Source organism: Phocoena sinus, chromosome 10, assembly GCF_008692025.1.
Source record: "Phocoena sinus isolate mPhoSin1 chromosome 10, mPhoSin1.pri, whole genome shotgun sequence".
Lineage (NCBI taxonomy): Eukaryota > Metazoa > Chordata > Mammalia > Artiodactyla > Phocoenidae > Phocoena > Phocoena sinus.
The window spans coordinates 25,858,549-25,875,945 of NC_045772.1; the positions used below are offsets into that span (position 1 = coordinate 25,858,549).

Below are 17,397 nucleotides of genomic sequence, written 5' to 3' on the forward strand. Positions count from 1 at the left end.
AATATAAACTACCTAGTAAAATGCAAGTTCAGCATATTGTCAAAAGTAAAAATGTCATCAAATTTAATCATTTATCTTATGCTTTGGTTTTTTGGTTATCAGATTTTTGTTTTCCTTTCTAGAGATTAAGAAGCCACCAGTGGCCCCCAAGCCAAAGTTTGTGGTGGCAAATAATAAGCCAGCTCCACCTCCTGTTGCACCTAAACCTGAGATCGTGGTTTCTAGTGTTCCACAGTCAACAAAGAAAACCAAACCAGCAATAGCTCCGAAACCAAAAGTGCTGAAGGCCTCACCCGTTCAAGACATCAGGCGGTCACCATCAAGGAAAATCATCGTGAACCTGGAAGAGCATAAACAGGAATCCCCTGAAAGCATTGACAACTCTAGCTGCAAAAACAGAGGGCATCAGAGCAGTGATTATATTTTACCAATGTGTTCCTGCCGTTCTGAGTGTAACCATAAGCTTGGAAATAGAGAGAATTTGTGTGTCAAGCAGCTTGTCTTAGGGCCCCTGGAAATGCATGAAAATTTAGAAAATAATAAAATTGGTGAGTCCTCTTCAGCTATAAAAACTCAGCGTAAATGTGATTCTAATGATGAAAAGATCAAGAGCCAGAGTGAAGTAGTTTTAAAGGCAAGCATCCTGGAAGAGAAGCTCAAAGATGTTTTAACGCCACGAACGTCACCTTTTATTTTTCCACAGAAGCACAGATTCACAGACAGTCCAGAAATGAGTGATGGCTGTCATTCCAACAGACAATTCAGAATTGAATTTGCAGATTTGTCACCGTCCCTGTCCAGCTTCGAAAAAGTTTCTGATCATCACCATTGCCACCTACAACTTCCTAGTGATGAATTTCAAAATTTTGAAACTAGTCAGGGTTACAATGAAAAAAGCAACACTCACTTTCATTCATCTGAACAAGAAGCTCTAGAAAATGGTAAAAGGAGTACTTTTTTATCTTCAGATGGAGATATTAAGAAATCAGAAGTCAAAGACCTTGGTCCCTTGGAAATTCACTTAGTGCCATACACCCCCAAATTTCCAACTCCCAAGCCCAGAAAGACACGTGCTGCACGCCTATTACGCCAGAAACAGATAGATACTCCTAGCGAAAGTAACGAAGAACCAGAGAATGTAGACAGTAGCTCTCTTTGTCTTTTTGAAGATAGTTTGAAAAACAATAAAATCAGTGTTTTTCATGGGAATGTTTTGTGTAACCAGGAACAGGTGGACAAAGTGAAGCCAGGAAATAAAAGTGAATTGAATGTGGACTTTAACGGTGACAGACAAAACTTAATCAATTCACAAAAACCTTTGAGTCCTGAAACATCTTCCTTTGAAAATATGGCATCTCCTTTAGAGACAGACTCTAATTTGAGTTCTGACAAGACAGGAGATGGTTCTAGTATGTCACCTGCTGTGGACAAAAGGACCAGTTTTATAAGATGCAGTACTCTATCTCTGAGCCTGCCCAAGCAACTCAAATTAACCTGCACCGAACATTTGCCTACTGCCTGTAACCGGGGAGTGTCTGCCCCTCAACTGCAAAAGGAATCTATGATAAAAGATGAAAGTTCCTCAAGAATAGTCCCCCAAAAACCTCAAAGACACAGCTTACCTGCTGCAGGAGTGCTTAAAAAGGCTGCCTCAGAGGAGCTTGTGGAGAAAAGTTCTTATCCCTCAAACAAAGAAAAAAGTTCAGAGAAGGGTTTAGAAAGAAATCACCTTCGGCATTTATGTGCCCAAAACCGTGGTGTGTCGTCCTCCTTTGATATGCCTAAACGGGCTTCAGAGAAGCCAGTGTGGAAATTACCTCATCCTATTATACCCTTTTCAGGGAACCCAGAATCCTTAAAGTCTGTTACTGTATCCTCAAACAGTGAGCCTCCCACTGCCCTGACCAAGCCTAGAGCAAAATCATTATCTGCTGTGGATGTGGAAAGGTGCACTAAGCCTTGCAAAGACTCTCAAAAGAAGAACTCTTTAAAGAAGTTGCTCAACATGAAGCTGTCCATCTGTTTCATGAAGAGTGACTTCCAGAAATTTTGGTCCAAGAGTAGCCAACTCGGAGACACAACCTCAGGCAGCCTTGCGGGTGGGGAGAGAAAAGGGAGTGAAAGTGATTGGCATGGCTTGTTGGTAGAAGAAAAGAGAAATAAACCCATCAAGGCATATTCGGCAGATAACTATAGCCTGGAATCCCAAAAGAAGAGGAAGAAGTCGCGGGGCCAGACCAGTGCAGCTAATGGACCAAGAGCTGAGTCTTTGGATGAACAAATGCTCTCCAGGGAGTCATCCTCGCAGGCACCTTGCAAATCTGTTATAAGCGGCTGTGCGCCGGAGTATGAAAATATACGCCATTATGAGGAAATACCAGAGTATGAGAACTTGCCATTTATTATGACTGTGGGGAAAACTCCAGAGCTGGAATGGCAGAATTCCAGCAGTGTGGAGGACACTGATGCAAATGTGTATGAGGTAGAAGAGCCATATGAAGCTCCAGATGGCCAGCTGCAACTTGCACCCAGACATCAGCATTCCAGGTAACACTTAGGTGTCAGACAGATACCACCCTTTTGCTTGCATCACTGAAATTAACCTTCAGCAGCCCTGTGAGGTAGGTTAAGATCTCATACGTGGGAAAAAAAATCACTTCCTGAGGGAGTGGTTTAGTTAAGCGTATGTTAAATTGTTTGCAAAGTGCAGTCTCTTTTTATCATATAGTCGGGATGGGTGTTTGCAATGCAGCCTTTATGTAGTTGACTTATTTTAGTAGCTGATTCAAAGAATTTGAACCAGTGGTAGTAGTAGTATATAGGTACTACAAGGAACACCTAGAACAGAAACATCCCAGTTCCTCTAAAGCACCAACTTGGAAGTCATAGCAAGAACCTACGGGAGGAAATTGGCCAATTCAATGAGATTTATTTGCTAGGTGTAAGAAATCTGTGAAGTTTTTGAAATCTGTGTTTACCTATGTTGCCCTTGTCAGGTAAAACCTCTAAATTTGCAAAATTCACTACTCTTTGAGGATTAGTTATTTTACTTGTTGAAGGCTAATTAACAACTTCGGATAGACATAGGAAAAATGCAGGAAAAACATAATTACTGTCCTTTCTCACTTTTATATGTGTACTTCCTACCTCTGGTGTACCTACTTCATCTGTCTTAACTGAAACCTGTGGCTCTCCCGTTGTGGAGCACAGGCTCCAGACGCGCAGGCTCAGCGGCCATGGCTCACGGGCCCAGCCGCTCCGCGGCATGTGGGATCTTCCCAGACCGGGGCACGAACCCGTGTCCCTTGCATCGGCAGGCGGACTCTCAACCACTGCGCCACCAGGGAAGCCCTTCCATGTGATTTTTTGTTTGTTTGTTTGTTTTTGAAACCTTGCACATTCTTGATGGTCCTGCTCAGCAACCCTTTGCATCATGAAGCTTCTACACTTACTTAGTGGGAAGTGTTTATTTCCTATTCTGACTTCCCAATTATGCTGTGGTATCCTTTACCTCAGTCTGATTTATGGTAGAATTGTCTGATTGGTATTCAGTTTTAAGCTCTAAGCGTTCTGGTCATATCTTTTTGTCCTGCATAAGGCCAAGCAAGGGTCTTAGTAGGAATCAGTAGATGTTGGTTGAGTAAATGAGAGAATGAGTGAAAGAGAGGGAAAGGAGGTAACTGTGGGAGCAGCTTCCTTCTCTCTCCCTAGTCACAAAGGGAACCTTGGCATTGTACTTAAAGTGTTTTGTGTTTAACACGAAGTACGCAGACCCTTTTTGAAGTCTTCATATTCTTAGGTTACTAACTTCAAGCCTTTGAGTGCTTAGGTCTTAAAATAGGACTTCTGTAGAAATAGTAACACATGTGGCACATAGCAGGGGCTCAAAAAAAAAGGATTATTGGGTGAATTGAATAAATCAAATTATTAAGCAAAAATTGCATCAAGTAAATTGTTGTTTTCACTTTCAGATGGTCTCCTAGCACTTTTCTTTACTCAATCCTCTCTGCCCTTCCTCCTTTAACCCATAAAAGACTTACCTTCCTTGTCTTACTTCCTTTTCTCATATCTGACTTCATTCTGTTTACAACTGCCTACTCTCTGAATGTTAGTACCTAGGCAAAAGCCTCTCCCTTGGCATAAACATTTCAATGGAGAGTGGAGTTAAGTATCCAACTTAAAAAAAAAAAAGTCTATTTTCATGCCTGCTTTTCTCACTATGGAACAATTTTGTTGGTACTGCCCTCCTTTTAACAAGTTTTTGTGTATTATTTTGTGTGTGTTTGTGTATGTAAGGAATGAATCTGGCTTCTTTGTGACATACTACTATCCTTAGCTAAGATAGAGTTTTTCCTTGAAATTGGAGGTTTGGCCCTTAGTGTAAGTTTCCTGTTGGCCCTCAGGCTTAATCTGAAGGGTTTGTTGTTATCTCTAACACAATAAACTTCTAGAACTTGTTCTTATGCCGTTAGGGCACTGCTGCTTGGGTGCGGGGAACCAGCATGGAAGGGGTTAATGTTCACAGCCAGCCAGTGCAGCTGGATGGCATTCATAAGGAGGGTTCTTTCTCAAGGCCACAGGAAACCGAGGGCGGCTTTGGACAGGTTGAAGCTGTCAAGTAGGGCAGCCTGGTGAGGAGTGGGTGAGCTCTGCTTTTGAATTTTGCTTTCCATGGAGATTTTTGTTCAGGCCTGGAGCAGGAAGGCCTAAACTGGCTTGAGATTCCCAAAATGTGCCAGCTGAATCAAAAGCCTTCAGTCATAGGGCCATACTAACAGCTCTGCCCGGGAGGAGGTTGTACCTTTTGAAAACAACATCACATAGAAGGAGAAAGCAAAATTCAAGCCTTCATGAGAAGGACACCTGGCCAGCCCAGAATAAGGTAAATGAGAAGTGGGGCATCCGTTTCAGGTGAGCTGAGTGGATCCACGTGGAATCCTGTTTGGGGCTATGCCTGTTGAAAATATAGACCTGTGTTTTAGAGTAATTAACTCAAAATCCAACACCCTAGTTTTCTAAAATGATAAGAAAAAACACAGATGAACCCTGTTTAAGATTCTTCTGCTGAAGTGAATCAAGAGAGTGTCTTTAACAGTTTCTTAGGCCTCAGGGAAGAGGTTTTGAAGGATCCTACAGAGGGGATTGATTCACAGAGACTCACTAGTTTTACTGAGTCTACATATATAACCAAGAAGATTCTGGATTAGTAAACAGACATTTGCCAAGCTTGGGGTAGCCCATATGGTCACCTTCTTTAGAGTATAGATGTTTCATGAATCCAACTACTTAACATTTACAAATTTATAACAACGTGTTTATAACTTATCAGGAAAGAATTGCAGGCAGCCCCCAATTCCAAAAAGGATTGTGTTCTAAAAGCTCGTGATAATTTGGAACTCAGAATGAGTTTTCCAAGGAAACAGTTGTGGAAATGGTGGTAAAGTTCCCAGTTTAGTCCCCCAATTATATTGACCATTACGGTGCTGGCTTCTCCTTCCCTCTTCCCAGGAAAATTCTTCCTCTCTGTGCTTTGTGCTGATGCAGGAGAGTTGGCCAGGGTGGAGTTGAGCACCGGGATGTCAGTGGAGCAAATCTGCTGCTTCTGAGGCTACAGGGTTTGTGGAAAGGGTGAGGTGACTAAGGAAAAATGAGGAAATTGGGGGCTGGGCTTGCGGTGAGAAAGACTGTAAGGCACTGAAGGCACTGCGAGTGATAAGGAGAAGGGAAGGGCTGGGTGGTTGGGAATTAGGCTGCAGTGGATTTGCTTTCCCTCTTTTCTTCTTTATTATTCCTATCCCTCCCCTTTCACCCTCCCCAGTCTCCTTTCTCCTGAGTGGAAGAAACTGGGGGAGGGGGCCTGGATGGTAAGGAGTGGCACTAGGAAGGCTGAACGGCCAAATCTCAAGGGGAAGGAGGGTGAAGCCAAAGAAACATAGCTTTAGGTATTCCCAGATAGGTCATCATTGGGCCATTGCTCTGGGTTCTCAGAAGCAATTTTGTCTGAAGTAAGATTGTGAGCCACTTTGGAGTATTCCAGTGCGTTTGGGGTATAGTTACCCTCTTCCTTGATATGTTTCAGACATGATAAATCTAAAACAACTCTCAGACAGTGGGCCTTTTTCTCTCACTGGCATGCAGGTGATGAGTGCTCATTTACTACTATTATTTAAGAAGTGTGATTTCCGTAAGGAAGTTCCTCAAGTTTGGGCCTCTGATACTAAAGAGTTAGGGACAAATCACAAACTATTCGTGCCCAGACATTGGAATTTTCCTCTTAAAAGTGTAGCCGATTTCTTGATTCTATAACCAAGAAAAATTTTCCCTGGAAACATTCCAGAGTTTTCCTCTGTTGTTTTAGTTTGTTCTTATTACAAGCACTTCGAAGAAAATGCGTGGTAATTGGGTTTTCCTGGGTAATGTAGCAAGTCCTCAGTTTGTTTACTGCACAAGGCTGACCATGTGTCAAGCACTGTGCATTCAAAGGTGGAAGGGGGTGCTACTCCCTAGGAGTTTCTGCCCAGTGAGGTGGCTCAGTTATAGGACACATGGTTTTGGTAATCCAAGCTTTGTCTGAGTTATATCCCGCACAGGGTGCATGACTTCACAGATGGTGATACTTGACCTAAGACTTATAAAATGGACATGATTGGATTTGGCATTTAGGAGGTCATTTTCTAACCTGGGTAAGAGCAGCTTCATTGTTTGTTTTCTCCCTATTTTAAACACAAAACTGGGCTTAAAGAGCTGCCGAATGGTATTTCAAGTCTCAAATCCCATTATGGCATTTGTGTCATAAATCTTCAGACCCAGTCTAGAAGCTATCTCTTGGGTTGCATTTACCATCTAGTGGTATTGTTGGGTTTTAATATAATGATTAAAGTATAAATTAATAACGCTAACGAGCATTTCCATGGTTGTCATAGCACCAGGGAGATTAAGCTCGGTTAGAAGGTGAGGGTTGGGACTCATGTGTCTCAACAGCAGCCCTTTCCTGTAAGTTATTTTCAGCATCAGCTCAGGAAATATCAAACATTTGTATGGCTCTTTAACTCTGTGTTTCTTGTGTTGGAACCATAGCCACACAGGTTTGGCAAATCTATTTGTTTACATACTTACCCTACATTTGAAACTGCGGATTTTATTTCTTGGCAGTAAAGCTTTTCTTTTTTCCTTTTAAATACATATTAGGAATTAGTTAAAGTGCAGTATTTTGTCCAACTATATTACTTTGGTCTCATTCTTGCCAAAACAGATTAAGTGATATTTTATCAAATATATATGTTTTTAAGTGATAGAATGTCACTTTATACTTTTAGAGTGCATATTTTTAGCCAGAGATGGAAAAACAAACATCCTACCTTGTGATTGTGTGTACACACACACACACACACACACACACACACACAAACACACATGCATCCTGTCTTCCTTGGTAAAAATATATTGTTTTGAGATAGCTTACATTTGCACATTTGGGGGAAAAAAGGTGGCATTATTTTTTGAGATAAATGATTGTTTTTCCATTGCTAGGTTTTTATTAAATTTTGAATAGTAAAAATCAAATATGTATTTTAAAAATTTAGCCAAGTTTCTCATTTTGTTTTCACAAAATTGCAATTAAAAGTTATATCAGTGGGGCTTCCCTGGTGGCGCAGTGGTTGAGAATCCGCCTGCCGATGCAGGGGACACGGGTTCGTGGCTGGTTCGGGAGGATCCCACATGCTGTGGAGCGGCTGGGCCCGTGAGCCATGGCCACTGAGCCTGTGCATCCGGAGCTTGTGCTTCACGATGGGAGAGGCCACAACGGTGAGAGGCCTGCGTACCGCAAAAAAAAAAAAATTATATCAGTGATTTTCAAAAATGAAAACACTGAACAAGGAGGTAGAGCTGGGGCACAGGACCATGGAGGTCTGTCCAGTGTGGTGTATCTTGGCGTGGCTTTTCAGCATCAGCATTGCGCGGTCCAGCTGGATCTGACCCTCCAGGTGACAATGACACACACAAAGCCCTAACAGTTCGCAAGTTGGGAGACGGGTATAGGTTTAAATGCAGGTGGTTTGAAGGAGGTATGCTTAATAAAGGCTTTGATTTAATCTTGAAAAAGAATTATATCAGTGAGATAGAAATTGCTTTGCAAAATGAGATTCTGACCTGTTTTCTGGAGAAATGTTCCCAACATGAACTTTTTGGGAAAGGGCAGATGTGGGAAGGATGACAAAGAGGGCCTTCATTCTTTTCCTAAGCATTTTTATTTCCTGTAAGGCCCTGATAGATAAAGATAATCAGACAATCCATCAGTCTGTGAATGGATTAATCATATTAGTCGGATGTTTGGTACCTAATGAATTTTTGCAGTAGAAATAACCAGAGTAGGAGTTGGGTTCCCAGCCAGCCCACAAGAGCATCGTTAGTATATGAAAAACGCAATGGGAAGTAACAGGAAGTGAGACTGGGACAATAGCATTAAAACAGAACAATAAAGTTAAATAAATCATTTTTATGACTCTTAAATGCTGGTGTATCCAAAGAGGAAAAGGTTAATGTGTTGATGAGGAAAATATTAAGGGAGGAGGGAACAGGATGAAGAGGTGGAGAAGATGACCTTTGGCTCACCAGTCCTCCAGGTGGTTCAGGGGAATTCCAGATGCAGGCTCCTGTTCAGACATAAGGGGATGAGTATATTCATATTTCAGGTATTCATAAGTAATGCCTGTGCTTGTATGATACTTTGGTAAGCTTTCTGTGTTCTCCCAGATATTTCTTTTAAATGCATCATCTTTTCCTGGAGTTGCATAGATTAATTTGGTATTTAGGGAAAGCCCTTTATTTCAAAAATAGCCATGTTTATATGAGCCTGTTTATTTTAATACTTTATTGAAACTATATTAGGTACAAAGAGAAGGTCGAGTCATGGTACTTTTGGGTGTGGGAAGCTACAAAGCAGTGCTGACCTTTTTATTAAAGACTGAGTTTAAAAGTTAAGTTCAAGAATGGAACTGCCAAATTTCTTCTGGGTGGTATGGAAAAACTACTTTGGTGGTTTGGTCTGGGTCTGGTAATTGTGGATCTGTGGAGGGAAAAGAGTATTTGCAAGTAGTTTTGACATCAGGCAAAGACAGCCTATCACCAGGGCTATAAAAGTTGCGTCTGTAAAATAGACTATCCGTGGAGTAAAGTACTGTGATAGTATTTCCAGAAAGGACAGCTGTGTTCTGCAGTTTTCATTCAGTTTTCTCATCCCTTCTTATTTACATGCATCCATTCTGGTTCCATGTAAGTGTGAATTGGAGTAAGGCCGTATTAGGTGTTATTGCCCTTTTATATATAAAGAAACTGAAGCTTAGTGGTGGTGACTTCAGGAAAAAGGGGCAAAGATGGAAATGCAACTGGATTAGTGGTTCTGAGCTGTAACATTCAAGGGTCTGTTAACCAGACTATCCCGTTTATCAAAGTGTTTTGGTTTCTGCTTCAGGAAAGGTAAAATAATAAACACTGAACAAAGCAAGTCAGTTTCCCCTGAATGTTTGGATAAAAAATAAAAGGAAAACAAACACATTTAGCCTTTTTCTGTTTGAAATAATGTAACTGCTTGTTCTTTTAGCTCCTGTGGATTCTGTTGAAAACTTCGTTTTACTTAGATCATGTATTTTTTTAAAGTCAGTTTCTTGGTAACATAACAGTTGATATACTTTGGCATATGTTATTATCACTTGAAACATTAGGAATTAAAGTATAGACTTGGTTTTTAATAAACTTAGAATAGCGTGGTTTTGTTTTGTTTTTTTCCCCTTAATCTGATGGGCAGTTCTGATTTGAATTGTATGGCAACTGTAATTTCAAATCCAGGAAAGAAGATATAATGAATAAATAAGGATTAACTGGTAACTGTTTTTTCCCCTCTTTCTGTTGGTCTTTAGATGTATCTACAGTCATAAGTAAACAGATTTCAATTTAAATGAGTAGTTTTTTCCCTACTTAATTTTTCTTTCAATAGCTCCACTATTAGAAACAGGAGAATAAAGCACAGTTCCTCTCTAACGCTCTGTTAGGTTGCGGGAAGGACTCCGGAGAGGGGAGGGAGGGGTAAATGATGTGATCGTTCACTAGTCCAGGTATGATTTATTTGTTAGCAAAAGTTGGGGTGAAGACATTTAAATGAGGGCCTTTGGGATAGTTTGAAAAATTTGGAAAGTATGTCTTTTAGTGACTTTAGGTCAAATGTAGTCATAGAATCGTTAAAGTTTAAAACTAAAGGAGTCATTACAAATCATTCAGCCCAACCTCCTCATTCACTGATAAGACCAAGCACAGCAAGATTTGTTGACTTTCCCCACACCACAGAGATGGGAAATTGCAAAACCATGGCTCCAACCTGGTGCTTCAAAATACCATGCCACTTCTAACGCTGCTGTAGAAGCATTACAGAGACAGCAAGATTTAGAAAACTCAAGTGATCTTAGTTGCAAAAAGTTTCAGGATTGCTTGTACCATTGCCTTTTTTTCTCCTGCTATGACAGATATTGTTCCCTCTATCAGGAAGGAGGGCTGCTGCACAGCTGCATATGAGCACAGGATTATATGACTCCTATTTTTTAAACGGTGATTTCAGGGAGGTTGAGTGTTCAAACTAAGCGGAAACTTTCAGCCAACAAATATCTGATGCTGCTAATATATTTTAGTATATGAGTATTTCTTCCCTTCAACTCTCTGATTCTCACCATCAATGCAGTTTTTTCCCCACTTCACCGAAACTTTATTTATCAGACAATATCAAGGATAAGAAATGCTGTTAACATCAGATAGCATGGATTCCATGTTTAATAGTAACAGCTACTATTTACTCCGTAATTCTGACATGCTAGGATCTCTCACAAGAATTATTTAGTCCCTATTATCCTATAAGATAGATATTATCTTCTATTACAGATGAGGAAACTAACACTTTAATGAGGTTTAGTAACTTGCCCAGGGGCACACAGCTGATATTTAGATAAACTCAGTATGGAACCAAGTCTTCTGATCCTGAGACATAATGATTTTAAATCAGAACATGTTCATATTATAGAGTTCTGTCTACCCAGGGGACCATGATTGAAAAAATATTACTGTCCCCAATTTGTTCACTGTCTAGAGGGAAGACACGGGGACACCTGCAGTGATATGTATAGAATTTAATGAGCAGTTTCAGAGCAGCATGCAAAAAGAGCTTGTGAATTGGAAAGGTTTTATCATTAGAAAATAGATACTTCGGTCATTGAAAATGGAAGTAATCATGCCATGTTTGCATTTGGTCAGGTTAGTACTGGTTACTATTCAAAAGTTAAAATGGTTTCTGTCATTTACCAGTTGCATGTGGACATCAATGACACAGAAAAGAATCATGCATGTCTCATATTTCCCCACTGATTTACATGATACTTGCTTTTTTATCTGTTATCCCAGTTCCTCATTTCATTTTCTGTCAAGTACTTTCTGAGCTCTAAAGCAGTGTAGTTTAATATTACTATTTATGGATTCTCCAAAGTAAATAATTTTGTAGGGCTGAAATACCTCTTATGATAACATAATATCCTTATTATCTTAATGAAAAATTAGATTTAAGTGAATGGTAGGGTTTTTTCCCCAAAGAGGCAGGTGATAGATAATACACTCTCCCTAGTTGAAGATTAGAGGAGGTAGGATTTCTGGAGCCTTTTGAGTTATGAAAGTATAAGACCTGGAAACTGGGCAAGAGAGCACATTCAGCTGGGCTGTAGGTTGAAAGAAATTCTTAGATAAAGCTTTTCTAACATCATTGCTGGGACCGCTGACACGGGTCACAATCACTGACCCTCTCCACCTGCAGGCTGGCAGAATCTACCTCCAAGGGGAAACTGATTGAGATGCCTCTTTGTGACTTTTTAATTCAGCATCTATGTTCATCCTGTCTAGGCTCAACTAAACCTGGCTAGTCTTCATTTTAAGCAAATAATGGTATAAATCATATTATAGAAAACATTTAAATTCCTTTTGTGCACATCCTGCTGGAGATTTCAATGCTGTGTTGGCATAAAATAATTACAGTGCTTATTTTATAACAGACTTCGCTGAAGCAAGCCTGGTAAAACCTCTACTTGGCTGTTAAAGGCAGATACGTGTATATGAAGGTACTCAAACTGTATTTCATGTTCAATATCCTATAATTCTAATGTTTAATGAATTTTAAGTTTTTTTCTCTCAATTTAATCCAAATTAAAAATCTACCCAGAAATAGCTACACAATTGGCTTCATCATCAGGATGTTTCATTGTCAAAGGCACGTAAATCAAATTTTTAGTCTACAAACGTAGATACATATATGTTTCACTGCTCTACATCACATGTTTGCTGCCTCTCCTCTTCTCCATGTTTTATGCTAAAACAGAAGATGGAAAAGGGACAGTGGAGTGGTACTGCTTTGAAGGCTTTTGTTCTAGGAGCCAGCTGAAATCCCATGGCCTCAGTCTGCCACTTTTCCATGACTCTGATGCCCAGAGACTCCTACCTAATGACAGTTGCTTTCAAAGGCGTCTGGTTCTCATGTAGACATAGTGACATTTTAACTGCTAGAGGGATATTTTCAAGTGATTTTATTCCCAAGTGGCTAATCAGTGACTTTAGAGAGAGTTGGGTTTTTAGATTTCATTTTATAGAATTTATATGGAGACTTTTAGTAAAATATAGGTTTTTACTTTTATAGAAATTGATAATCTTGATTTTCCTTTGGATAAACCAGAAACCAAATAGTTAACTGTTACCTCTTATTGTTCCCTTCTCTCAGGCTGATCTCAGCATTTGGAAATTGCAGGAGTGAGGTGGAATCAGACTAGAAGTCAGAGAAATTAAGGACATTAATTTCCTATCCACAAGGAACTTACAATCTGGTTTACTGTTTTTTAATTGAAATTGTTATTGATAGAACTGTAGATTCACATGCAGTTGTAAGAAAAACTAGCTATACTTTAGCAAGATTCCCTTACTGGGAACATTTTGCCCAACTATATAGTAAAATAGCACAACCAGGATATTAACAGATACAATCCACTGACCTTACTTAAATATGCTCAGTTTTACTTATACTCAGTGTGTGTATATGTATTTAGTTCTATATAATTTTATCAGGTGTGTAGGTTTGTATATACACAATCACAGTCAAGATACCATACAATCCCATCACCACAAAACTCCTTCTTGTTGCCCTTTTATAACCACACCCACCTCCCACCTACCTCACTCCCCAATCCTTGGCAATCAATACTCATTTCAAAAATGTTATATATAATAGAATCATACAATATGTAACCCTTTGGGATTGGCTTTTTTCATTTAGCATAATTCCTTGGAGATTCATCCATGGTGTTGCATTGCATCAATAGCTCTTTCCTTTCTATTATTGAGTAATATTCCAGTTAAAGGACATCCAGTTAAAGGGCCATTTCCACTGTTTGGCTCTTACAAATAAAGCTATAATGGACATTCATGTAAAGGTGTTTGTGAGAACATATATTTTCATTTCTCTAGGATCAATGCCCAGAGGTACAATTGTAGGTTATATGGTAACTGTATGTTTCATTTTTAAGAAGCTGCCAAGTTGTTTTCCAGAGTAGCTATGTCGTTTTACTTTCCCACCAGCAATGTGTGAGTGATCCAGTATCTCTGTATCCTCACCAGCACTTGGTGTTTGTCACTTTTTTATTGTAGCCATTCTGATAGGTGTGTAGTGACATCCCATTATGGTGCAATTTGCATTTCCTTAATGGCTAATGTTGTTAAATATCTTTTCATGTGCATATTTGCTATTTGTATTTCTTCTAAGGTGAAATCTGTTTCTTCTGCCCATTTTCTAATGAGAATTCTGGTTTTGTGTTTTAAAGAATTATTTTGTAATTAAGCATCATTTGGTGGCCTATTCCCTGGATGATAAAATTCAAACTCCCTAGCTTAGTATATAAGACTTTTTGTGGTCTGGCCTTTCTAATCTCATGATCTTACCCATTTATATAAGATTGACCAACATTCCTAAACACCCTGTTCCTTTTCATAGTTTTGTTCTACTACCTGACATACCCTTTCCCCCAGACAGATTATCTCTCAACCCTGTAGACCTTATTCAAAAGCTACCTTTCAAGGAGGTCTCCTCTTCCAAAGTAGGAAAGGTAACAAAATACCTCTAGTTCCACCTAGCTACTTATCCGTCTACTCAGTTCTATTTTTCTTTCCAGTACTTCCTATTCCTGTCAGTAATATCTATTTATTTATTTGCTCATCTGTCTCACCTACTAGAGTATGGCCTACATGAATGAAAGGCACTTAGTTTTTTTTAATTGAAGTATAGTTGATTTACAATGTTTTATTAGTTTCAGGTATACAGCAAAGTGATTCATTTAAATATATATATTTTTTCAGATTCTTTTCCATTATAGGTTATTACAAGATATTGAATATAGTTCCCTGTGCTATACAGTAAATCCTTGTTGTTTATCTCTTTTATATATAGTAGTGTGTCTGTTAATCCCAAATTCCTAATTTAGCCCTCCCTACCCCCCAGTCCCATTTCCCCAGTGGTAACCATAAGTTTGTTTTCTATGTCTGTGAGTCTATTTGTGTTTTGGAAATAAGTTTATTTGTATATTTTTTTAGATTCCACATATAAATGATATCATATGACATTTGTCTTTGTCTAACTTACTTCACTTAGTATGATAATCTCTAGGTCCGTCCATGTTTCTGCAAGTGGCATTATTTCATTCTTTTTTATGGTTGAGTAATATTCCATTGTGTGTGTGCGTGTGCGTGTGTGTGTGTGTGTGTGTATATATATATACACACACACACACCACATCTTCTTTATCCACTTGTTTGTTGATGGGTACTTAGTTTGCTTTCATGTCTTGGCTATTGTAAATAGTGCTGCTGTGAACATTGGGGTGCATGTATCTTTTCAAATTATGGTTTTCTCTGGATATATCCCCAGGAGTAGGATTTCTGCATCATATGGTGACTCTATTTTTAGTTTGTTTTTTTTTTTTCTTTTTGCTGTACGCGGGCCTCTCGCTGTTGTGGCCTCTCCCGTTGCAGAGCACAGGCTCCGGACGCGCAGGCTCAGCAGCCATGGCTCATGGGCCCAGCCCCTCCGCGGCATGTGGGATCTTTCCGGACCGGGGCACGAACCCGCGTCCCCCGCATCGGCAGGCGGACTCTCAACCACTGCACCACCAGGGAAGCCCCATTTTTAGTTTTTTAAGGAACCTCCATACTATTCTCCATAGTGGCTGTGCCAATTTACATTCCTACCAACAGTGTAGGAGGGTTCCCTTTTCTCCATATGAGAGGCACTTAATTTTGTTACATTGCTTTATCCCCAGTGTCTAGAACAGTGCTTGGCATACAGTAGGCACATAGTAAATGTTTATTGAAGGACTGAATGAGCAAGTGAATTTGTGGATACTTGTGTTGCCACTCCCTTACATAGCATATTGCCTGGCATGTCCTGTTTGTAGCATTATAAAAGTAATAGCTAACATTTACTGTATTGACTGTATACTAAGCAGTACAAGGCACACCTTTCCTTGTTCAATGATTGCACAACACTAACTTATCCTTCTACCAGGGCTTTATTAACCTTACTCTTACTGCGCCCTCCAAAAGAGGAAACATGAGGTACATGAAATATAAGAATAAATAGTGTAAGAGATTATAAGCACATTTGTATCCTTGGCCCCAGCACATTCCTGGCACAAGCCAGGTGACCATAGGTGGTCACATCTGAGTAAATAGTTGTCAGGTTATATATTGCTTTTACTTGCCTGAGGTCAGAATCCAGCTGCATTTTGAGTAAACCAGGCTTCCAGAATGCACAGGAAACACCTGTTAATTTTGGAAAGCAATTACACTGATTTGGAGAATTACTGCTGTTCACTAAAACAAAGCTTCCCTGGAGAAGAGAAGTGGAGTTAAAAGGCCTCACATGCATCTGTCTTTATTAATTACGTAGTGAGCACCCTTCCATGTGATGGATTGGTGACACAGGAAACATTCCAACTCTCATTCCACTAGTCCTTTTATCAAACCTGCAGAAAGAAGCCATGGGGTCTAAATTCCCACGTCAATCAAAAGCAGTTTTTAACAATTTCTTAAGTAGTACAGATCTTAAGATCTTCATATGCTATTCAGAAAACACAGACAATTGTATCACTAAAAAAATCAAAGTTTTATAAAACTCTTCTTAGATGAAAGAACTGTCCCTGTGTCTTACATGTAAAACTGAAAGTAAAAATATCTGGGCAGTCTGTAGGTACCTTTGGAGGTAGCAGAAATGTACTAAGATATCCCAAAATCAAAAGCCTTGTAAAGGGCCTGATGCAGCTTTTTATTTTTTTATTTTTTTTGAGAGCTGTCCACACAAAATTTACTTAAAATTTTAAAACTCAGATAGGTCACAAGTAAAAGGATAAAGACTTTTGCTTATTACCTGGTTAAGTAGTTCCTACCAGACCCAGACCCAGCTATGCCACAGATAGCAAATATAATTTAAAGAAAAATGCACACACAAACTTACAAAAATTATCCAAAGGCAGCAGGTTCTGAAGGCCAGTCAATACTTGGAAGTGGTTACACATTCTTCAACTTTAGCTTGAGTGCTGGCTAAAGTCTGCATTATGTAAAGGATAAAATCCTAAAAAAATAAAAAAAGATAAAACCCACAGTCTTTCTGGCCTAAAAAATCAGAGGCAGAATGTAAGGCATCCATATTTGCTAGAAAATAAGGTTTTTATTTATTTATTTATTTTTATTGATCTTTGCTGTTGTTTTCTTTGTTTTTTAAATTTTTATTTATTTATTTATTTACACACACTGTATTTTATTTTACAAGAGATAAATAAACTGACACCAAGGATTGTAAATGGATGACCACAACAAAAGCAGCAGTGATTGCAATTACCAAACACGAAACACACTCATACCATGTCATAATATTGACATTCAGTCCAATAGTCCTCCACTGTAACAGCTCCTTTACTTTGCAGTGAAAATTGATTTGTGTATATATATATATTTTTTTTTAAATTGGGTTGAACTTTTTGTTTTTTAATTTTATTTATTTATTTTTGCTATGTTGGGTCTTCGTTTCTGTGCGAGGGCTTTCTCTAGTTGTGGCAAGCGGGGGCCACTCTTCATTGCGGTGCGGGGGCCTCTCACCATCGCGGCCTCTCTTGTTGCGGAGCACAGGCTCCAGACGCGTTGGCTTAGTAGTTGTGGCCCAAGGGCCTAGTTGCTCCGCGGCATGTGGGATCCTCCCAGACCAGGGCTCGAACCCGTGTCCCCTGCATTAGCAGGCAGATTCTCAACCACTGCGCCACCAGGGAAGCCCCAATTTGT

At 39.5% G+C, this 17,397-nt stretch overlaps 1 protein-coding gene across 2 annotated transcripts in view; it reads left to right on the forward strand.

Annotated features, from left to right (window-relative positions):
* The window catches only part of FGD6 (FYVE, RhoGEF and PH domain containing 6), a 106,835-nt gene that overhangs the window by 6,774 nt on the left and 82,664 nt on the right, over positions 1-17,397 (forward strand). For both annotated transcript variants that reach the window (XM_032646800.1, XM_032646801.1), the window contains exon 2: positions 123-2,547. In XM_032646800.1, coding sequence (XP_032502691.1) covers positions 123-2,547 — 2,425 coding nt within the window. The remainder of the gene's footprint in view (positions 1-122; positions 2,548-17,397) is intronic.